This window comes from Lichtheimia ornata (genome assembly GCF_029851405.1).
Source record: "Lichtheimia ornata isolate CBS 291.66 chromosome Unknown scaffold00008, whole genome shotgun sequence".
Classification (NCBI taxonomy): Eukaryota; Fungi; Mucoromycota; class Mucoromycetes; order Mucorales; family Lichtheimiaceae; genus Lichtheimia; species Lichtheimia ornata.
The window spans coordinates 284,864-307,640 of NW_026695328.1; the positions used below are offsets into that span (position 1 = coordinate 284,864).

The 22,777-nt window shown below is 43.6% G+C and overlaps 8 protein-coding genes across 8 annotated transcripts; 3 read left to right on the top strand and 5 right to left on the bottom strand.

Annotated features, from left to right (window-relative positions):
- Positions 1–332: 332 nt before the first annotated feature.
- On the bottom strand, positions 333–2,168 carry O0I10_002734 (uncharacterized protein; the record flags this gene model as incomplete). Its single annotated transcript, XM_058482814.1, has 7 exons — positions 333–685; positions 758–802; positions 884–1,135; positions 1,193–1,409; positions 1,492–1,689; positions 1,763–1,959; positions 2,036–2,168. 7 exons carry the CDS (start codon positions 2,166–2,168, stop codon positions 333–335), a joined length of 1,395 nt encoding a protein of 464 aa, XP_058346381.1.
- Positions 2,169–3,468: 1,300 nt separating this feature from the next.
- Positions 3,469–4,446, top strand: O0I10_002735 (uncharacterized protein; the record flags this gene model as incomplete). The annotated part of the gene is made up of 5 exons (XM_058482815.1): positions 3,469–3,559; positions 3,621–3,788; positions 3,864–3,894; positions 3,964–4,066; positions 4,135–4,446. The coding sequence occupies 5 exons, from the start codon at positions 3,469–3,471 to the stop codon at positions 4,444–4,446; spliced, it is 705 nt and encodes a 234-aa protein (XP_058346382.1).
- Positions 4,447–4,651: 205 nt separating this feature from the next.
- On the bottom strand, positions 4,652–5,105 carry O0I10_002736 (uncharacterized protein; the record flags this gene model as incomplete). Its single annotated transcript, XM_058482816.1, has 2 exons — positions 4,652–4,708; positions 4,773–5,105. The coding sequence occupies 2 exons, from the start codon at positions 5,103–5,105 to the stop codon at positions 4,652–4,654; spliced, it is 390 nt and encodes a 129-aa protein (XP_058346383.1).
- Positions 5,106–6,156: 1,051 nt separating this feature from the next.
- On the bottom strand, positions 6,157–8,371 carry O0I10_002737 (uncharacterized protein; the record flags this gene model as incomplete). Its single annotated transcript, XM_058482817.1, has 6 exons — positions 6,157–6,483; positions 6,551–6,629; positions 6,736–7,661; positions 7,776–8,004; positions 8,083–8,215; positions 8,275–8,371. 6 exons carry the CDS (start codon positions 8,369–8,371, stop codon positions 6,157–6,159), a joined length of 1,791 nt encoding a protein of 596 aa, XP_058346384.1.
- Positions 8,372–11,046: 2,675 nt separating this feature from the next.
- On the bottom strand, positions 11,047–15,725 carry O0I10_002738 (uncharacterized protein; the record flags this gene model as incomplete). The annotated part of the gene is made up of 11 exons (XM_058482818.1): positions 11,047–11,232; positions 11,294–11,402; positions 11,454–11,743; positions 11,798–12,084; positions 12,151–12,306; positions 12,366–13,533; positions 13,602–13,748; positions 13,813–13,875; positions 13,939–14,256; positions 14,316–15,467; positions 15,528–15,725. The coding sequence occupies 11 exons, from the start codon at positions 15,723–15,725 to the stop codon at positions 11,047–11,049; spliced, it is 4,074 nt and encodes a 1,357-aa protein (XP_058346385.1).
- Positions 15,726–16,810: 1,085 nt separating this feature from the next.
- O0I10_002739 (L-lactate dehydrogenase) lies at positions 16,811–17,965 on the top strand (the record flags this gene model as incomplete). Its single annotated transcript, XM_058482819.1, has 3 exons — positions 16,811–17,176; positions 17,245–17,457; positions 17,534–17,965. 3 exons carry the CDS (start codon positions 16,811–16,813, stop codon positions 17,963–17,965), a joined length of 1,011 nt encoding a protein of 336 aa, XP_058346386.1.
- Positions 17,966–17,982: 17 nt separating this feature from the next.
- On the bottom strand, positions 17,983–19,249 carry O0I10_002740 (uncharacterized protein; the record flags this gene model as incomplete). Its single annotated transcript, XM_058482820.1, has 4 exons — positions 17,983–18,530; positions 18,590–18,811; positions 18,885–19,179; positions 19,235–19,249. The coding sequence occupies 4 exons, from the start codon at positions 19,247–19,249 to the stop codon at positions 17,983–17,985; spliced, it is 1,080 nt and encodes a 359-aa protein (XP_058346387.1).
- A 995-nt stretch (positions 19,250–20,244) lies between these two features.
- O0I10_002741 (uncharacterized protein) lies at positions 20,245–22,776 on the top strand (the record flags this gene model as incomplete). The annotated part of the gene is made up of 13 exons (XM_058482821.1): positions 20,245–20,474; positions 20,535–20,612; positions 20,686–20,711; positions 20,766–20,869; positions 20,948–21,001; positions 21,133–21,188; positions 21,254–21,305; positions 21,367–21,413; positions 21,488–21,591; positions 21,647–21,738; positions 21,791–22,178; positions 22,250–22,351; positions 22,421–22,776. 13 exons carry the CDS (start codon positions 20,245–20,247, stop codon positions 22,774–22,776), a joined length of 1,689 nt encoding a protein of 562 aa, XP_058346388.1.
- Position 22,777: the final 1 nt, after the last annotated feature.

The window sequence follows — 22,777 nt, forward strand, 5'->3', positions numbered from 1 at the left end:
TATGCGGGGGAAATCGCTCATTGGCCAAACTTGGTCTTAGTAACGCGTTGACCCTCCGCTGCAATTTCCTTTGCTCTTGGCCTTTCCCCGCATCGTCATAAACCAACGTGTTGGTTTTTTCCCATAAATGACTAAACTTTTGAGCCTCGGGTACGACACCATATACAGATTAAATGAGACGGGTACCTGGGACTTTACAACAACATGGACAACAACATTGTATGTATACATAAGTAAAAGTGAAATGTGGTGTGTATTGTATATGGTGGAGGAGATGATGATAGTCAAAGGAAAAGAATTAGGCACATAGGATAAGATTAGAATGGATTGGACTAGCTGACATCATTCATGCGGTAAAAAGGTCGGCTGGCCTTGACTTGGCGATGTCTTCGATATAAAAAGAAAGCTACAGCTGCTGCGCCAATGGCAAATACAATGACACCAACGGAGATACCAGCCTTGCCACCAGTGCTAAGGGTATGGCCACCACTTGGTACTTCATCGCCTGCTTCTGAATCCGAACCATATTTGTGTGCATCGCAAGTAGCCTTTTTAACAATCTCCGTGGCATTGCATTGATAGCCACTATCTGCAATCTGTCGGGTGTAATCTCCTTTTGCAAAGTTGCGTAACCATGTAAGTTGATAGTCAGGCTCGTAGGTGGGCGCAAACATGTGTATCACATCTATGTTGTTGTTGTCAAGTCAGCTCCTCCACTTGATGATGACAGCCGAATTGTTGGGCAATGTTATTATACCTCTCAAAGCTAAATCCGGGCGGGCGGGAGATCGCTGCGACCAATCTTTTGTAAATAAACAAACACACCAATCAGCAACGAGCGATCCACACACCATCTGTTTCAATGCCACTCCTTTTTCCTTACCTGAAATGCCATTGGTATTCACTAGCCCATCCGTACGATAGAGACCCTTATCAGCAATGAAGGGTTCATTGTAGATATCCGTTCCTGAAACAAATCCACCAAGATTCAACCAGCTGTCGTATGATTGGTTACCAAGGTTTTCAAGAGGCGTGATATCAATGACATAGTCTGCAAGTCGAATAGCGGTATGGAATTCATTCAATTGGGTGTAAACGTTGCTTTGTGCTGAATTGGGTGAAATCAACAAGGCTCCTGTTGTCATTGTTAGCGATATCCAGAATCCCAAGTTTCTTCCACAAAATCAATTACCGGAATCCTTGACCAGCGCCGCATGAAAATTATCATTGACGATCGTCCATGAATTGTTGGTTGGGTCGTAAGAGGTCCAAGCAATGTTCTTTTTATCCGCCATGTCTTCAAGATTCGCCTTGTGACAATTGTAAATGTTGTCAATGTTGCCAAAGATGGTAGTGGCTACACCTTCCATGTCGAAAAACATTGCAATGTAGACCAGCCATGATGCTTTCTGTGTTCAGCGGTGGCGGCGATATATCAGCAAAAAAGATTTCCATCTCGATCAGTTTTTTTTTTTGGGTGTTGACACCTACCTGCAAAGGGGACAAGTTATCATTATCGGGTGTAAAGCCAACATAAGGAGGGTTGCCCTGAAGGTTGGTGTTGCTATGTTCACTGAACATAAGATCCACTGTATTCGAGCCAGGTGTATCGGTCACGTTGCCATAGCATGGCGAGGTCACGTTTTGATATCCTTGAATAGCTTTGACGGAATCGGCAAGGCCCAACAACTTGCAAGAGATGGCGAGAAAGAGAAAGAATCAACACCCTGTTGAAGGATATTTCCTTTTGCAAGCAACCTACCTCCATGTATGGAAGGATATCACGCACATTCTCAATGCCGACATTGGTTACTGGGGTATTGATAGCAGCATTGTACTGGTTGGTAAAGTTGTCCAAAGGCTGATCACAGCACACCAAAGCATATCGTTCGTTCAATTGATGGTTGGTCACCACCTTGTACCAGTTGTGATATTCGACTGAAAAACCATTAGCACTATCTGGATTTATAGCATTAATTAGTTAGAGCGTGTGTGGGAGCAGAACGTGAAAATCCCAAGAGTCGAGTCGACGTACCGTTGGCTATGCTGAAAGACCAGCTGTAATGGTTCACCGAGGGATCAAAGTCGGCATTCTGGGCATCGGCAATGGCAAGGACCAAGGAAATGCAAGAAATGACCCGAAGGAAACGGGCAGCAAATCGTGTCATTGACGAGAAGGTGTGTTGTAATAAGACTAAAAGAAAAAAAGATGGTGCGCTGGTAGATGGGTGTGTTGCCCAAAGAACCATATGATGCCGGTACACCAAAGTCCGCACAAGCTTTGTGTATCCTTAGCAACACTCACTCTCACTATGGATCATCCTCTACTACTAGTACATAGCCCTTGGCACAATGTGAACTAGACAAATATATACATACATCAGGGGCAAAAAGTGATTTGTTATGACAGCTTGGTGATGTAGGGTCATCAAAACATTTTGACAACATTCCCGGATGCTCTATTTACTCGAATCGATGAATGTTCTTTTTATTCTATTATGCACTACAATGGAGCAAGATGGATCAAACAATGCTTGTAACATGGCCTGTTACTTTGGTGGATGGTCGTTTACTTATAGCCCAAGCTCATTTACATGTTCCTCTCTCAGCCGTTACAGGTGAATAAAACATCCCCTTGCCAATTGATTACTACTTTGTGTACAATGAAGATGCTATTACGGTGGCTGTATTGAATCCTATTGCTATCCTGAGCACTAAGATCATATGACATAGCTCTCGTGATGACCTTATTATATAGACTACAGCATCCATGCTCTTGTTCACCAATACATACATCTTGATCATGCGACTCACCTAGTTGATGTGCAGCAGCTATGTACATGGCAGCTGCGTGATGTATACATATGCTGGCTGTGGATAGTGGTTGGCCCTGAGGTCTATAAGCGTAGCTATGCATCACCTCATGTCACGTAATTTGCATCCAAAATCAATCCATGTCATGCATGGCTAAATCATTTTCTCTCTATACATCCTCGTACCCTTACAATGAATGTAGCCAAGCCCACAATGAATAGCGTAAAACGCGCACAATGAATGTCAACAAAGACTCATAGCAGTGATAAGCAAGCGAAGCGTGGAGTGAACGGACCCGCTAGCTTATTTATGGTAATATGATTTGGTACTACATTGCATCCATCGAATTCTTGATCGTGTAGTTTGTAGTCAACAAGGTGCGTGTATCTTTATTGTAGTAGTAGAATGCGAAACAGATCAATTCAATGTATGTGAATAAGGTAGCTTTATTGTTTATCATATGAAAGTGAGAGTGAGGGTCGATACTAAAGAATGTCAACATTCTTATCACGGATACGGATTCCATTGGCCGGCTGGCTATGTGTGCCACCGCATGCTTGGCGTGTGTGAGAATGCACAGAAAACAACTTGTCGACTCCTTTGTACTTCCACACCCGAACACACACACACCTCTCTTTCTCTCTCTTTTCCGGAATGCGAATTCACATACGCTTCATTGCTCTTTTCCTTGTGGCCATTGCTGGTGCTGCTGCATTCCGCATCTACCATGACAGCATTGTCGAAGGTGAGACACACACACGCGCGCGTGTAGAGATTCAACGTCGTCGTGTTGACATTATGGATAGCCATTCAAAGGGTCGCCATACGCATGCGAGCGTATCCATATAGCTCCATTATTTTGGGATTGATGATACTGGCAACATCGACGCCACCTATGTTGGGCTTTACATTCCTTGTCACCTTGTCCGGTTTCGTCTATGGTTTCCCCCAAGGGGTTGCGCCTGCTATGATTGGTAAGAGAGAGTGTGTGTTGTGTGCGTACCTATCCAACGAACAATGGCACTCATTTAGAGTTCATTCATTCATAGGTGGTTACGTGGGAGCTATGATTTGTTTCGGGTAAGTGATGGTGGTGATGGCATCATCCATCAAGGAGGTCATCAAACTAACATGGCTGTTTGTGTGTAGATTGATTCGCCACTACAATTTTGCTCGGTTCATTCGGCTTTCACCATCCAAACAAGAGAAGTATCATGCGATTCAAGAGGCAATTGCAGAAGGAGGCTTTGGTGTAAGTTCATGAAACATGACAAAAAAGGAGATCCCTATTTTGTAACAGGATGGATGATGGTGTTGTAGATGCTGCTGATGATCCGCTTGACACCGATTCCATGGCAATTCACCAACATGATCTTGGCGTTGATACCCACCTTATCACCTAAACGATACGCCATTGTGACATTTATTGCATCGTGGAAATTATGCTTGGAAGTATGGTTTGGATCCCAACTTGCCAGTTTATCCGATCCCGATTTGCCTCCTTCGGCCCATCGCTTGACCATGGTGACGCTTGGTGTTGGTGTGTTGATCTTGGTTGGATTGGCTTTATGGTTACATCGTTTGACATTGACCAAGGTCAAGCAAAGACAAACAGTAAATCAAGGTGCGTGAACGGTTACATGTGTGCCAGGATACCCCTCATACCATGGTTTCCCCTTTTACCCATCAATACCTCTTCCATTGTATCATATCATACCCACACAAAAACTAAAATCCTGATTGTAGTATAAAAAGTTCTTGTCGTCCAATTCTTATTTATGCGCATGTGTGAGAACAAGTATACAGCAACAATAATACAGCAACACACTCTCTCTCTTCAAGGCTCTGGCAGCACGATATTAGGGAACTTTTGACCACATCGCTTACATACACACTATATCCCATTATTGTCAATACACACATCTATATCATCGTTTTTATTAAAGCAACCCACTTACATATCGACGACCACGCCAACCGCACAAGTAGGGGATGATTAAGATGGCAAAAAGTAGAGTGGTGTTGGTATAATGCATTCGAAGTTCATGGTATCCACCTTCAGGACATGCTGGGCCGAGTGATTGCTCGATACGATAACGTTCTTCCATAAATGCTGGACGAATAGGTTGCCCATAAGCATCATAACCTTGAACACCACGTTGGCATTCTGGCGTGGCACCTACGACACCAGGATATTGACCACTGCTACTACTGGTGTTGGGAACGTTGTTGGATGCTTCTTGTTGTTGTGGGGTGTAAGGTGGTGGTTGCACTTGTTGTTTCTTTTCCATCCTTCTTTATGGGAAAGAAATGCATCCTAAATGGTGGTCCATGGAGGGGAAGATAGCATGACGTTTTCTTTGGAGCATGGGTCTCGTGTCCTCTATGTGTGTGTGTGTGTGTGCATACGACGTGGTGGTGTCTGAGCCAAATTCCCCCATGTCAATTTTCGATCCATCTCTCACTCTCCTTTTTCATCTAGTCCATTCTTCAACATGGTGGAAAATGAAATGCTGTGTGAAAGGAAGAAACAAGCTTTTGGAAACAATGGCTCAAGGGAGATGCTGATAAAAAGGAGACAATCAATCTTCCAGAGAATTCCAGGGGATTGGATATGGGGAGTGACATTGGTTATGTACCCAAAGGGAAGGGGGTTCTTCACATTGGCGGAAAGGAAATACTTTACAATGACACGCGGCATTGCATTGCAGTAATATGGCACCATCACATGATTTACCATGGATTGTTTATTGTTTCGGTACATGTAAAACCTCCCTCTCCTCCCCCCAAAAACGCCATTTCCCTCCTTCCCTTTTCTTTATGGTCGGATTACGTCAAACTGCAGATCAATTAGAAACATCCCTTAAAAGTAAACTTGCAGCAGCAGCAGCACACCCATCTTCTATTAGGAAAAAACGATAAAGATATATATATATATGTATATTGTTGTGTGTGTGTGAGTCTCTGTAGTAGGGGTAGAGAAAATTATCATAGCGTATGTAGTGAAGGATGACGAGCGAAACGAACCAGTACACTAAGTAATTTTTCTTGTATGTGTGTGTGTGCGTGTGAGTGTATATATGTATGTGGGTGTGTGTGTCATGTAAAAGAAAAAAAAAGTGAGAAGGAGGCGAACGACGAGGAGGAGGTGGTGGTGTAATAAGAAGAAATCATAAGAAAAACTGGGATTGCGTGTCAAGACAAGCAATCCAAACCATAAAAAAAAAGCACGACCAGATGAACGAGGGCCAACAAACTGTACATGAAATGGGGGAGTGGGGGTGGATGAGAGGAAAGATGATGATAAAGAAAGACGTAGTAGTAGTAGGTGATGGTGATGGTTTAGCTTGATGAGGAGGAGGAAGGTTGTTGTTGCTTATCGGGTGTCACGTCTTCAGGCCGAAAGATCTTGCCACGTGCTGTCCTTCCGGTGGTACCAATCTTGAACGTTTGCCAGATGTAATTCTTGCACTTGTCTGCGTTTGGCAAATCCTGAATCATCTTTGCGATTGTGTTCTTACGTAAACCAAAAAAGTCGGGGCCCACAGGATTATGGCCATAATCCATGTTACGAATAGCAAATGCCCGTCGCACAGCAATGGTCCATACGGTGGTAGGTGTAGGTCCCATATAGACTTCTCCAGGATTATCATCCGCTTCCAGTCGGAACTTTTTATAGAGATGTATATGAGTGAATACCATTCAAGAGACACACAAACATTCACACAATACTTACAATAGGCTCCTGGCCACCATCCAAAATCTCGCATGTGTATTGTGTGTCACTGCGTGGGTCAACCATGCTTCTGTACCACCTAAGGAATAAAAAAAATCAGATGTTATTTTCTATTCCAATCATCGATCCTCTCTCTTTCTTTTTCTTTTTCTCTCTTTTTCCCGTTTCTCCCTTTTTCAACTTACTTTTTCACCTTGTATCCCACTGGATAAATGTATCTTTGATTATGAAAAGCCGGTCTATCATAAATCACATCACCAAGACTGAGCACGGTCCACGAGTCAATCTCAACGGGAAGTCGATAATTTCCATTGTCATCTTTTTCCACCTGCACAAAGGTACGCACATCATTCACATTGGGAGGTTTTGTATCACGTTTCTTTCTACGACCCACAGCGGTATGTTGTGTTGGCATACGCACATGTTGTTGTTGTTGTGGGTGTGGATAATGTGGTGGAGGTGGAGGTGGAGGTTGATGATGGTGATATGGATGATGGTGTGGGTGATGATGATGATGTTGTTGTTGTTGTAAGGATGAAGACGAGGAGGAGGATGCTTCAGCAGGTGGGAGTGGTTGTGTTGTTGTAACGTGATGAGGTTGTTGTTGTTGATGATAATAATAACGATCCTCTTTACGTAAATCTAGCAATGCTGAAGGAGGAGGTAATGACAAGCTGGGTGATGTACGAGTATGGGGCGGCATTTCAGATCTTGCAACAACAGCGGAGGATGGCGATGATGATACACGAAATGGATCCATGATTGGAGGAGAAAGCTTACGTTTCTTGAACGTATGCTCGTCGTATGAAGATGGCGAAGAAGAAGAGGGTGGACCTGCAGCAGCAGCTGAATGAGGTGGTGCTGGTGGTGCTGTAGCAGTCGAACTCGTTTCTTCAGGGGATAAACGACCAATTGGAGGCAACATACGTGGATAACGTGAAGACTCATTTGGAGGAGAAAGCGATTCAGTTGGCAACATGGATGGAAGGCTGATAACGCGTCGTACTTGAGAAGAGCAAGTATCATCAGGTACAGGCGATGTTGGTGAGATCTGCAATCCTCGTCTATGCACCAAGGTGTTGTAATAATCCATTTTGGAAATACGATGCGTCTAGTAACAAAGGAGCAGCAATGCGTGCGTGTGATGGATGCAAGGGAGTTGAGGAGGAGACAAAGTAAGTACATATGCTTAGTTGGATAATGAATACAGATCACATTTACTTACAGGGTGAAGTTGGAGTACAACCTCCACAGCATCTTCATCATTGGCTGCTGCATTACTGCGACTACGCTTCCCTGTCACTTGAATAGCCTTGTCACTTTCCTTGTCCAAGATCCATGATAACAAGCCATGTCCCTCCCAAACCATTTTGGATTCTGCCGTCGTAGTCATCTCCTCGAAATTGGCACTGTACACTGCACAATCGGCATCAGGATATAAAAGCATATCAGGGCTGAGATTAGAGAGAGAGAGAGAGAACAAGGTGAGTGAGTATTCATTTGGCCCTTTGCATTGTGATGATGATACCCACCATGAAGTACACAACTCCATCAAGCAATCTTTGAGAGGTACGGCTATGTATTCGGATTCATTATGCTCGATATCCATGGTGAAGGTGCATAGACACGTCGATTCGATTCCTTGGAACGTGTAAAAGACTTTGACTACAAAAAGAGGCATTCAATAAACGGCACCCTTCAACAAGCATGATACAACGACGTACCTTTGGTAGACTTCTTTTGTTGTTCACCACCACTACTTGTAGCGATGCTACCAGAATCCGGAGCCTCGGTGGAATGGCCTGCTGGTGAGAGTGACATTGCAAGAGAACGATTGGAGAATCACAAGAGAGAGAGAATGACAAAGAAGAAGAAGAAGAGAGAGAGCAGCTGGTCTACAGCAGAGAGGAAATGAAAATGATATAAAAGAGAAAAAGAGAGAGAGACTTTGTGTGTGTATGTGTGTGTTTTGAGCGTATACGTTTGATGATGAATATACAAAAAGTAAACTATGATGGATAGTTCATGTCACACACTTGACTTGAACCGAAGGAGAAAAGAAACAAGGAAAGAGGGAAAAAAGGGCAACGAAAGAGAGAGACAAAAAAAAGGGCCTGTGTAGTACCCACAGTTGGACTCGTACAGCAGCACGCACACACCACGACATATACACAATCCAGCAACAGCGATCGATCTGTTCCTTTTCGGGGAACTAACGCAAAATGATACGCGGCTGGTTGATGGCCAGGCCACCCACTCCAGCTACGCTACAGCAAAGAAAGGCCCTGAATGGAGCGCGTATCCAAGACATGAAAACTCAGACATGATTATTGCAGAATTCGATTGGCGGTCAAGTCTTGAATGGGGGGCTGAAATGAAATGACGAATCGTAGCACAACAAAGGAAAGCTTATCTCGTGTGCGTGTGTTTTTTAATATGAACAATGTGCTACTACCCATTCAAAACCGAGAACACCTACTTTTTTCTATTAATCATTTACTTCACATGGATACAAGGTTGCACGTGCTCCATGTCTTTCCAGTTCTTGGGGGAGGCAGAATGGGTGGTGGGAAAAAAGACTGGGGGATGATAGATGTTGGTGCCCTTTGGGATAAAAGATCGACAGCAGCACACGTAATCGCTATATTGCATGCTTCCAAAAATAAGTATCCATGTAGGACAAACCTAATATAAAATCATTCAAAAGATCCCCGCTGACAATTCCCTCACCCATTGCTTGTGCAACAGACAATGCAATTATATGAAACCACACGTGCGGGCAGTCATTGCTTGATTGCTCCTAAATATCCCATTCTCCTTGATTTCTTTACCAGCTGCTGCTGCTGCTTTCCTTCATCTCCTTGTTCACATCCTCCTCCTCCTTCTCCCCTTTTTCATGATGACAATAGGTAGAGAGAGAGATCTATCATCCATAACAACCCCCACACTACCCCCCACATAGGCATGAACCCTTGAAAAAGACAACGAATGTATAAAGGTTCCACATCCTTGTGCAGCTGTTGGGTCGCCGATGTGTGGTTGTATACTTTGGGGTTTGGCCCAAAGACAAGTGATACAAGCAATAATACTTTAGCCAATGAACCCCAAAAAAGCGGAGTGATGGCATATGGCACCAACCATGGGACGCTTTGAATGGCAGGTTTTCATTTCCCTTGATCACAGAAACATGCAATTGATGGCAGCACATGATTGCACACAGACTACTGTATTACAATGGGCGCCAAATGATTGGCTCCTCTTCCGATCTGTAATCCAGCAATCCGGATGATCGCCCAGCTTGTTTTTTCGAGATCACCTAGCAACTCTTTAAACTTGTCCCATACCTCTCTCTCTCTCTCTCATGGTGATGTGTGTGCATGTATCTATGTATGTGTGTGTGCATGCATATTGAATGGGTATAGAGATGTCATGATGGGTGATGGAGCAAGCATAAAATCTCAAGTTGCCTATCTCGGCGATTTTTCTTTCTTCCTGATTTTTACCGTGGGATGACTCTTTTACAGGAGGAGGCGATCACCGATCACTTTTAGAGTCTTTGTTAGGTCTTTTTTTTTGCGTGATGGATTATAGTTTTTCTCTTTGGCTCCGAATATCGGCCTATACTCGCTAAAGAAGATTAGAGTGGCTAACCACCACCACCACCATGCATTCTTTGCAAAGAGGTAATATAGACGTTGACCCTCGGCTCGTGATGAAGAATCAACTCGCTCGCTCTCTATATTTAGCTTTCCTCCAATCATAATCTTCCTTGTCAATTCGTTCCAGCTGCAGATGTGGTACGCCAGATTTCAATGGTAGATCATAATAAACAATAACTCAGTAATTGCTGCTGCAATGAAACTAAATATAGAATACTATAAACATTGGTCAAATTGACAGCTTGCCACCCCCACCCATCACTAAGTCCTGACATCCGAAAGGATAATGACAATGAAGATGATAGAGACATAGCGTGTATATGTACGATTGGATTTAACGTGATTTGTATAAGGTTAAGATCTCGTTGTTGATATGGTTTTAATAGCTAGTTCACCCGGACCCAATAATCAATCTGTCATCCTACTCGTCAACTAAACATTCTTAGTTTGTAATCCAAAGCAACAAGAAGGGAATCATTTGCTCGTGCTTTGTGCATACATGCATACTTGAAGAAAATTCACTCGTGTCATCATAATTAAGCTAAATGTAAACAAGCTCTTTCTTGACAACTACCATCCACCATCCACCATCCACTTTTCGTATTGTACAAGGATACATCAAGACACTCTTCTTCTTCATTGCAAATATACAAATGGGGCGTAAACATCATTGAATATGAGAGCGGATAAAAGGGAAAGGCATGTGTGCGTTTGTGTGGGTGTGGGTGTGTGAGGGTGAGAGTGCGTGCAAAAAAAAAAGTGTTACACATGTCCTGCATGCTATGCAGTTGGATATTATGGATGTGCTACGTTTCCCTGATTTCTTGCTTTGTTTATTCAACGCATTGATCTACGACCGCTATTGGCGCGTTGGTTATGCTGGTTGCTGAGACATAGTTGGAACAAATGTTGCATGTCAGGTCTTTGGGAATGGGTCATGCAGCCGTGGATGATGGGTGTTTCTCCACCATTGTAATGAGTAAGACGTAAATTGTCACCCTTGATGATTTGGACCAATTCACCCTATGATGGATTGTTGTAAGTAAACCTCATCTCATTCCGTTGCCATGATACAAGCCCTTACCGTGTCCACATGACGGATTTCAATGAATTGCTGATCTACAGCAAGGATATATGGATGCTGATACACAATATGATCGGGTGAACCGTTCCATTCGCATAAAATGGAGGACCTATTTCAAAAATGTCAAAACATGGATCCATCCATCTCATTCCTAACTTACTTTCCAGCACCCCGTTGCACTAAGGAACCATTTCGATTGTTGACATAGAACGCAAATCGATTATAGCACAGTAGGAATTTGTCCTGGATACGGTACATTGCCAATGGTTTGAGAGGTTCAGCATGACGTTGGATAAAATTGAATTGTGGATCGGCACTATCAGGGATGTTGCGACCACCAACCACCAAATTCTCGGGATCAATGATTTCAAAACCTCTGGATTCGACGACCACGCTCACTTTGGATTTCAAAAAGTGGATATTGCTTGCTTCGGCACCAACATAGAATTCCTATAATACACGCTCTTCAATATACTTGCCTTACTCGCATCCATCATTCATTACCTTGTAAAGCTTAAACCATGATGGGCCTGATCCACGGCTTGAAAACAAGCCCGTTCGTTGCGTAAACAACTTTTCACTCTTGGCATCACGCATATTGCACACCGGCTCCAAAGCGACAAAGACACTGCTTGTGCTCTTTTTCTTCTTGTATACCACCAAATCCTTGTAGTTACAGAATCCCACTTGGAAGAAATTCACATTTTGGGCCACTTCATAGGCACGGTCCGAGTTACGTGTGCTCTTAGGAGCATCAAGTGCATCAATAGAGTAAGCCTTAAGCACCTTGTCTGTTAAAAAAAGGGGGGTTGTCAATCTCATGTCCCCTTTAGCTTAAGAGCCCACCACCATCATACCTGTAAGCACCAGCAAAATGTGATGGCGTTCCATGACCGCGACTTGGGTCACATTATCACATGAGAGGACTGGGCGAACCGATGATTGACCTTCGGTCTTGATAAAGACACCAGCATCTGTTCCAATCACAATCTTGCGTTCACCTGTCATGGATACTATCCAATGATATATATACGTAAGTATATATACTATCACCCTTGTGTTATTCACTTACCAAAAGGCACCGAACAGCTGATACGACCTTGACCTGCCACCGAGCCAAAGTATCGGAAAGAGGCATCATCAAGCGTACGCACTTCAAAAACATCATTGTCGCCTTGTCGTTTACGTAACGCCGTCTTTGCTTCCTCAATAGCACGAATCCACTGCTGCTTTTCTTCATGGGATGCAACGAAAAAGTGATAAATACCATCACGATGACCGAGATGTTGAAGGGTGAGTGACACCATAGCAGGTGTGGGTGTAGTGGCTGAGGAAGATGATGCAAGGGCTGCTGCTGCTGTAGCGGAAGAAGTAGAGGTAAGCGTAGCCGAAGTGGAGCTGGTGGAAGTAGCTGTGGTGGTCGTTGTGCTGCCATAATAATCACCTCCAAGCGATTGAACAAAGAGCATCTGCATTGGAATTGGCCGTTTCCAAATCCGGTATTCGGTATCGCCATGGCTACCCTTGCGTACCTTGGTCATGAGCAACATGTGGTCAAATACAAAGGCATGGATGTCGGACTTTTCAGTCACTTCAATGGCCTGCGCACGACGCTTAAGATCACCTCGATGATAAAGACGACGTTGTGGATCGGTTAATTGGACATCATGTAATTCACCAGGCTTGCAAGTTAAGACGTCGTTGATGCTAAGAATCTCCACTTGTTGCTTGACAGCCGCCGTCTGCATATCCGAACGTGATGCAATGGCTTGAATCATCTCCTTACAATTCAAAAGGTAGCGACGATCAATATGGTCCTCATCCGTTTTCTTGATAATGGCTTGCAATAACAACGGATAGCGCTGCATACGTGTCACTGGATTCAACAAAAAGTGCCGGAATGCCAAGCGTCGGAAACGTTCATGCTTCTCACAATCAGCAATAAAGCGTGCAAACTCGGGATTACGCTGCTTCTCCACGGCAACGAGATATTCGGCTAATGGCACATTGGGTGTGTAGGTCGTGTATGGATCCGAATAATACTTGAACTCATCCACCAGAATATCACCAATGCCAGGAATACATTTGCCCTCGTATTTGCGTTGCAAATCCAATAGCTTCTTGAACAACGTATCGCTAAGCTCTCGCAACGTCTCAAAGTTTTGGAATACGGACTTGATAAAGTGCCCACGTCGACTTTCACTAATCACATTGGATCTACGCAAGGGCTCCACAATGACCTATCATCATCATCACCACCAAAGGTTATTCAACATATTCGTTTAGATAGAAAACAAGAAAGACTTACATCACGTAATGTATCCAAATCGCTACGATACACCTCTTCGGAATAAATCATTTCATTGATAGCCTCTTGTCGATCTCGTTCACGTTTTGGCGTGTTTTCCAAAAGTTCTCTTGGGACACGTTCAGCCCATGCTGTATGTGGGAATGTCTACAAATACGATGTCATCATCATCAACTCATGCCCACTTTGCCAATAAACGCTTGTATTATACCTTGGTGTCATCCACTGGGGATAATGTAGGATCCGAAGGACGTCGTGCCAACACGGCTTGAGACTATGGAACGTGTCAATGATCATGTCCTATTCACTTCTCTCTCTTTCTCCCTTTCTCTCTTACCATAATATCCTCCTCAAATACATCAGGTTTGTTTGGACATCGAGGGGCATAGCAACCACCTTGACCAGGCAAGCAATTGTAGGTGTAGCATTGGCTCAAGGAAGTAAAGATACCCACAGGAAGTTCATTATCCGCGAGATCCTCATCAAACGTATAAAACTGGTCCGAAGAGTTGTACACCTCGTTGGTAATAAGAGACTTGTAATTCTGGCGGATGGGCTGGAACAAGGGTGGAGAGCAATTCATCAAGGCATTGGCAATAAGCACACAATAACCCTCTGGTATGTTTTTGCTGGTCAAAATCTCTTGTAGTAAAGACTATATATATATCATCCATTGTCAGCCACGATAAATAGATATAAATATCCCAAACTTACAATTGCTTCCTGACCACTAAAAGACTCGGGGTACTCATTGGAACTTTTCACCTCGCGCACATTGGTGATACGTTTCATTCGATTCTTGAACGCTGTTGAAAGTTCGGTAAGGATCGAATAATCAACATTGACTTCAAGTGATAAGGACGAATAACGATTGTGCGTTGGCTTTAGACGTTCTTGTTGTTGTTGCTCGACATGTTCTTGAGCCTCGGGTTGAGCAAGTGAGAAACGAGGTGGGGGTGGAGGTGGTTGATGTTGTTGTAATACATCCTCTTCCTCTTGTGTTTCGGAACTGAATGTGGTTGATGGATAAGGATGAGGAGGTGGAGGAGGTGGAGGTTGCTGTTGTTGTTGATGTTGCTGCTGAGTGACAACGGGAGGATAATCATCATCTTCATCGTCACTGGAAATCGGAGAAACGGCAACAAATGGCACTTCATCACCATCAGCTCCAGTTTGTGATGTATCAATGGCAGAGGGTATAGCGTACTTTGGTCGTTCAATAGTGTTGATCATTTTGGCTGATGAATGATTACGTCGATGCATGGTGGTAGTATTCGTAGTAGTGGATCGCGCATAATCTTGCGATGATGGACGTGACGCATGACCTGTAGAGGAGGAGGATGACAATGGCTGAGGCGGCTGTTGTTGTGGAGGTGCGGGTTGTGAATAAGAGGGTTGCGGTTGCTGATATTGCATTTGCATTTGCATCTGCTGCTGCTGTTGATGCATCATCATTTGCTGATAAGAGTGGCGAGCTGTAGGTGAAGCTGGAGGAGAACGATGAATGGGATATTCGGGTTGTGCTGATGCGACTGGAGGTGAGCTGTGTGCAGGCACAACGCCGCTTGGACCATCCACCAAATGCTGAGGTGGGTATTGTGGCATCCCATAATTGTTACCAGCACCACCGCCTTGCGTAGTCGTAGTAGGATAGCTGTAGTTTTGACCATACATGGCTGGGTTGTTGTTGTTGCCATAGCCACCGTATCCATAACCACCATCCATCCGCATATCCGTACTAGCACCATAAGACCCGCTTCTATAATGTCCATTGCTTGCAGTGTTCTCCATCATGCTACGGTCATACATGGCCGTATCCTGACGTGGCATTTGATGTCCATAATCATAATATCCATATTGCGCATTCTGTACATCATGAGTTAGCCATCAAAGATACTTTTTATCCGAGAACAATAGGATACATACACTCTGCTGATGACCATAGTCATTGACGGGAGGACGATGCTGCAAGGATTGACCACGAGGTTGAGGAACAATGTGGCCTGAAGGATGGGTTGCCATTTCGTTCAAGTACGAATCGACCGAGTGAACTAGACCACCCATGGTACCGGGAGGCATACCACCACCACCACTATCATAGGCTCCTTGTTGCTGGTTCGACATGTAGTAACTGTATGAATTGCCAGCCAAGCGATGAAGGTCTTTTGTGTTTGAGGTTACGGTCCCCTACTCGGAAGCAGTTTGAGAAATAAAGACAAGGAGATAGCAATCGAAGCACAATGAAGCCAACCTTGAATGTTTATAAAGGAAGAATCAAGAGAGCTGGGGGAGCAGTGAAAGTAAGAGCGAAGCGAGAGAGACACAGACCAGTGAAGAGAAAGACCACTAATTTCAAACAGCCGCAAATGAGATGTCCGACATACTGCTGCTTGGGCTGAGGATGATTAGATAGAAGAAGGCTTAATCATTTACCAGGGCCTTCCTTAATATCATGTTCCATCTATTGCTACGTTACCATATAATAGGATTCGCTCTTTGTGGTATCTTAATCACTCATGAGATGGCTTCATTTCATTCTTTTCTATTTGGCATCGTAAGCTTTCTGTCAGCCTCGTGTAATATTCCTTCCTTTTGTACTACGGTCATATCGTCCGCCCACATAAATAGCTTGACTGCACACGTTGCTCATCGCCTTATACAAAGATAAAATGAACCCTACATTCATATGTGCACACTTGAATTGCATTACAAGGGATCCGCGCACGGTCCATTTAAACTTATTAAATTGGCATTGTAACGCCCTTGACGGCAGCCGTGTGCGATAATAACAAGCCCAATACAATATGATGATTGTTGTATATGTATACGGCTCCATTTATCGTTGATTGGTCACTTTTTGATCATTCATAGGCAATAGCAAAGACTCACAGGAAGGGTTGAAAGAAGTCATGGCACTCATGATAAAGCATTTGTAAAGAAAAAGAATCCAAAGTAGGTCATTCTTGGTTATTCATTATCAAGCAGCAAAAGAGTCATCTTGTTCATTCCCTATTGTCGTGTCCATCATCCCACATTTAGCAAGCGATAGTGTAGATGTTGCCGAAGAATGATTACAGCCCAGCCAATGACGGCATAACAATGTCATTTCAGGAAATCATGGACACGGGTTTACGGGTTTATTACAACAACAAGGGTCGTTGGCTTGCATGAGACAAAGAATTTTCTTTCTTTTCTTTTTCATTGTCATCATGCTCGGAATAGGGAATGCATTTCGAAGCAAGTTGTTTGGACGTGCAGCAGTAGCAGCAGCATCTAATCATGCAACACGTCGCTATATATGTCACAATCGATTCATGCGAAGAGTATCCATCATTGGTGCTGGTGGTGTTGGTTCAACGATAGCTGCAATGACCATGTCAAAAAACGTGGCTGATGAAATACTGCTTGTTGATGCCATGGAAGATTTTCTCAAAGGTCAAGTACTTGATTTGAGTGATGCCAACATCAACAATGGAACCAAAGTCCGTAGTGCCACTTGGAAGGAGGCTGGCCAAGCGGATGTCATTGTCATCACCGCTGGAGCGAAACAGCGTTCAGGAGAATCCCGTCAAGAGGTAAAAAAAAGAGGGTCCCTTTGTTGTTGACGCAAATGATAATAACAATCCTCCTCCTCCTCCTTCAGCTAGTGGATCGTAACTATGAAATTTTGAAGCAAGTGATTGGAGAAATGCAACCAATTCAAAAGGATGCCGTTATGCTTCTTGTATCAAATCCTGTCGATGTACTTACAGCAATTGCACAAAAGCTTGCGGGTCTACCCAAAAACAGGGTGTTTGGATCGGGAACCTTTCTCGACTCCTCAAGGCTAAATGTTTATTTGTCTGACAAGCTCAATGTAAATAATAATCATAATCCCGCCGCTGCATGAATGTTTTTCTTATCAAATTCTCACACCACGTGATGATTTATAGATATCTCCATCATCCATCTCTGCCTATGTTTTGGGTGAACATGGCGATTCGCAATTCATTGCTTGGGAAAGCGCCTCTGTGGCTGGACGACCCTTGCTATCATTTCCTGAAATCCAAGCTCTCGATAAAGAAAGCATTCGGAAGCAAGTCTCTAACAAGGCGATGGACATTATCCGGTATAAAGGATCCACATTCTACGGCATTGGTGCATGTGCAACATCATTGTGTGAAAGCATTCTACGTAATACCCTTGAGATTCGACCTGTCTCAGTGCATGTGGACAACCTTGACACTGTGCTATCAGTGCCAGCCAAGATTGGTGCTGGTGGTGCTGAAGAAGTGTTTCCTATTCCTCTCAGTGATGATGAACAACAAAAGTTACTAGAAAGTGCACAAACTGTAAAAGAGGTAGCGAGGAAATATCTCTTGTGATGAATAAAAACATCCTTTTATTTGCTCACGACTACTCTCTTGGCACACCAATCGGTGAATGTTTTGAGATCCTTCAGCCATTGCTCTTTTGATACTGCTACATTTGACTCGACAATGTAATCATGGGGTGCATCAGGTCGCGTGGCTATGTCGAGATCAACACCATCCTTCTTTAGCTTTTTGGCATACGCTTCCATCTGCGGCTTGAGAAACTCTCCACCACCCATTGTCAACAATACGGGACAAAATTCACGATAATCAGCGTAGATAGGCGATACATAGGGTTGTCGTAGCACTGCTTGACGCTCTTGCTGATTCAATTGAGCGAGTTGTGGCAAGTATCCCGAGAAGTAGCTCCGTATTTGCCAACTTCGTACAAAGTCACTGTCAACATCATTTTCAGCTGTAATCGAATGATCGTCATCGAGATCAATCCAAGGAGATATCAAGGCTGCTCCAGCAGGTAATGGAATAGGTGGAAGCTCAGCTAAATCTTCATGATGTCGTTGATCCCGTACTTTTAGCAGGGTCGCTGCTGTGAGATTACCACCAGCACTATCACCAGCTAAGCATAACATCAAGTTAAACAATGGATGGTTAGAGTTGATAGTAGTATGCACTTACCGACAATGATCCGAGAAGGGCTAATGCTGAGATCATGGACAAGGTAACGATACGCCGATACACATTCATTCAATGCCGTTGGATGAGCAGCCATAGGTGATAAAGAGTAATCGACCGAGAGAATGCGTACATCGTTTAGCTGATGATTGTCTTTGAGCTGGGAGATCATGTTCAAGAATGCCGGCATGTACTGAGTCGATGTCCCAAGATGAAATCCACCTCCTTTGATATATAAAAGTAAAAAGTGATTAGTGACATAGGATCAACAATCGATGTATGAGCATCATCCACGGACCATGAATATACATCACCACAAGGTCTGCTTCAGCAGCCGTCATTTCCACCCATCCTCTCGGATTCTTTTGCTTCTTGTGGATATCTTGCACGATCCAATCACCAACCCATGTCTTGAAACGAACTCGTTGTATGCTTGAGAAGTGTTCGCTTTCTGGCGCTTGCATCATCTTGAGTAAAGGCCTCTGGATAGAAAACGGAAAGCGTAGGCCTGATGCGATCAACTTGTATCGTATGCGTACTGGCACCAAGAAAATGTACTTTTTGGTAGCGCTAACCAGTGACCGAGACACTACCTATTGGAGTTAGTGATATCTGTATGTGCCTGGAACGCGTGAACTCATTGCTTACATAGACGTCTCCCATTGCTGGTCAAAAGGAATACGAGTAGCAAGGAAAGGACAATGCGTTTGAATGTCCATGTTGTTGCATCGTCATTGAGCTCCATTGAATTGTCGACTGTCATATGAAAGAAAAGAAAGAAAGAAGAGCTGCACACAGTAATTGATCACTCTGCTGCTGGATTTTTTCCCTTTTCGGAGCGATGCATGTAGACAAGCTTCCTTGTGAAAATCCCGCTCCATAAGTAAAGGTGCTGCAAGTACGGCCTACTCACGTGATGCTACAATAGAGCTGGCATAGAAAATGCTGTTGTTGGAATGCCATCGTCACCTCATAAAGCATCACTCATATAACTAGCTTGGCACCATATCCTCTGCCTGATCGACGCACGAACGTCACTGATGATGTGATAGCAGTAGCAGTGTCTTCGTACTAGACAAATAAGAAGCTTCATTCTTTCATATCCCACATTACGCAAAGATCGGTTGTCGTATTACTAAGAACTTCCCTTGGCAATTAAGGAGTCTACATTTCTATATGAAAGGCCACACGTTACGACCTTTTGCAAGGCTAATGTCTCTTTGTGGCTGCTACAGGGTAGTTCTTTGGGGGATGGAAAAAGGTGATACATGGCCTTCCTGTACCGGTAAGCACAAATCGCATGATAGCAATGCAATGCAATACTACTGTATAGTAGGGGTATATAAATTAAGGAGGCGGTAACTTGTTGGATGAAAAATTCTCGGCCAGGAATGAATACTTATGTATGCTGATAATGTTGAAAGATTATGGTTCGCAATAGATACATAATAAGCCATCCTATTAGGACACGCTACTACTACTAATATCGGCATGTCATTATACATGAAAAGTAGTACTATCATTTTCTTAAAAGGTATCCCCCAGAGATAGCATTACCAACTTCGATGCACGACCTGCATGCATAATGTACTTGATCGTGGTGGTAGTAGAGTTACCCCTTTTCTCACTTTTCTTTCTCACTTTCATAATACCAATCAATGTCTGGCACCACGGCAAATAACCATCTGGACCACAGATACGATATACAAGAGAAAGACGAGGGCACAATCGACAACAGCAAACTTGAAAGCGATATTTCAAGTGACTTTGATGATAGTCAGCATGACCTTATTACCATGTCAAAAGAAGTGAACAGCCATTCCCGAGGTCGGACATGGTTGATCGTTATCGGTCTTCAGCTGGCAATGGTCTTGGTTTCCATTGACAAGTACGTGTAATCATCTAACTCCCTATGATCCTATCATGTAATGATGGCTTTTTTTAATAGCACGGTGCTTACAACGGCGATGCCAAAGATCATATCCGATTTGCAAAGTATGGCCCTTTATTCTTGGGCAGTCACCAGGTATAGTGCGAGTATAGGAGGATGATAGGAGACGCGTCTCCCTACTAATGCTGATTCCTTGTATCTATTGAAGCTACATCGCGACATCAAATGCTTTCCGTACGTATGACATCCTTCAACGTTCTTAAGCCATTAACTTGCTGATATGGGTAGAACCTATATTTTCCAAGCTCTCTGATATCTTTGGTCGCAAGTATATCATCAATTTCGGGATTGCCATGTTTTTCATCGGATCCTTACTATGCGGCTTTGCAAAGGTGTGTGTAAAACCAGGCTAGTATTCCGTAGCATTGAGTATACTAAAAAAGATGCGTCATTTTATACCAACCGCGTAGTCCATGGCTTGGCTCATTGTAGCTCGAGCCATTCAAGGTATCGGAGCCGGCGCGGTTAGTGTTTCATGGATGCAAAGAATCATGGTTGCTGATTGTACGAATAATGAATGTAGATAATACCATCGGTATGAGATGCGAGAAATACATAAACAAGATGAAAGCTGATGTTCTTTGTTGCCCTAAAGGTATACATCATTGTCGCCGATATTGCACCATTACATAAGCGGCCCCTTTATCAAGGGTAGGTTACCATCAGAAAACTTAGCCTGATCCATATCCTTGTTTTTGACGCTGGTGGTATTGTAGAGCTATACAAATGTGTGCCACTGCCGGGTCAATTTGTGGCCCATTCATTGGGGTATACATACATCGTAACTGCTGTTGGAGAAAGCTCGGGCTGACATCATGTCTATTACCAGGGTTCCTTGACCGATTACATCAATTGGCATGCCATCTTTTTCATAAAGTACGTACAATGAATGCGTCAAACAACGACATGAGATTGATCGAAACCCCCCTTCCTTAATGACCTATACTTAGCATCCCTCTTTGCATTATCATCTTCTCCTTGATTTCAACCTTCATGCATATACCAATTGAGAAGCATGATTGGAGGAAAAAGTTGTTACTCATTGATTATTTCGGTATGTCGCTTCATCATGCATCATTGGCCCCTAAAAAGACTAAGCATTTACATAGGCAGTATCCTTATTCTTTGTTCGTCGATTGCGTTCACCCTAGCTTTAGCCTTGGGGAGCCAAGATCATGGATGGGGAAAGCCTATTGTCATTGTAAGTCTTTTAAATTGAGCAATAGGATGCAGTCATTTATTCTGCAACACAGGTCCTTTTCGTCATGACAGGCATCTTTTTGGCTCTACTGTGGTTTGTGGAATGCAAGGTAGCGGTTGAGCCTATTTTACCTCCAAGGATATTCACGCAAGGCCGAACCATGTTATGCATTATCGTGATTCAATTCATCTTTGGTGGCGGTGTGGGATCGTTTGCCTATTACATGCCGCTGTTTTTCCAAGTGGTGCGTGACAGCTCTGCCATGATGTCTGGTTTACCATTGATACCAATGCAACTTGCCGCTATCGCCACCACACTCATCGTAGGATGGCTTGTATCACGAACAAGGCTCAATAAAGCACCACTCCTTGTTGGGACCTTGCTATTTACTACCCTCTATGGTCTTGTCCAACTCTTTGATGCCGATACCCCTTGGTCACGTAGGTATACGTGGGTGCCTGCTACATACAAACATGGTATGATGATGCTCACGATGGTGGAATCCTTGTAGAGGTATATGGAACCATTTTCGTCGGAGGTGTTGGAAATGGATGCATCTCCGGATTAGCAATTGTCACAGGGCAATCTGCTTTAAAGGATCAAAAAGATACAGGTACATGATGCTTGTATACATACATGATGTACATTTGCTGTATACTCATCACTGATGCCAATTTTATAGCTGTGGCTACAGGTTTGCTATCGTATGTAACCATGATGGGAGTAGGTGTAAGCGTCCCAGCAGGATCGGCTTTGCTCAATGCCATGCTCATACAAAAGCTTCCTGAATTCGTACCCATGGATTATGTAACACGTATTTATAATTCACCCGAGTACATTCACCATGGTTTACCGCCACGCTATGTGGAAGGTGCTATCAAAGCCTATGTCAACGCATTCCGTGCACTATGGGGCATGATGATGGGGGTTGCTGCTATCACCGTTGTTAGCGCGCTTCTCATTAAACAATGGTCGTTGCCTACCAACAACGTTGAAGAGCCCAAAGTCGATGTAGAAAAAGTCCAACAAGAGCTATAAT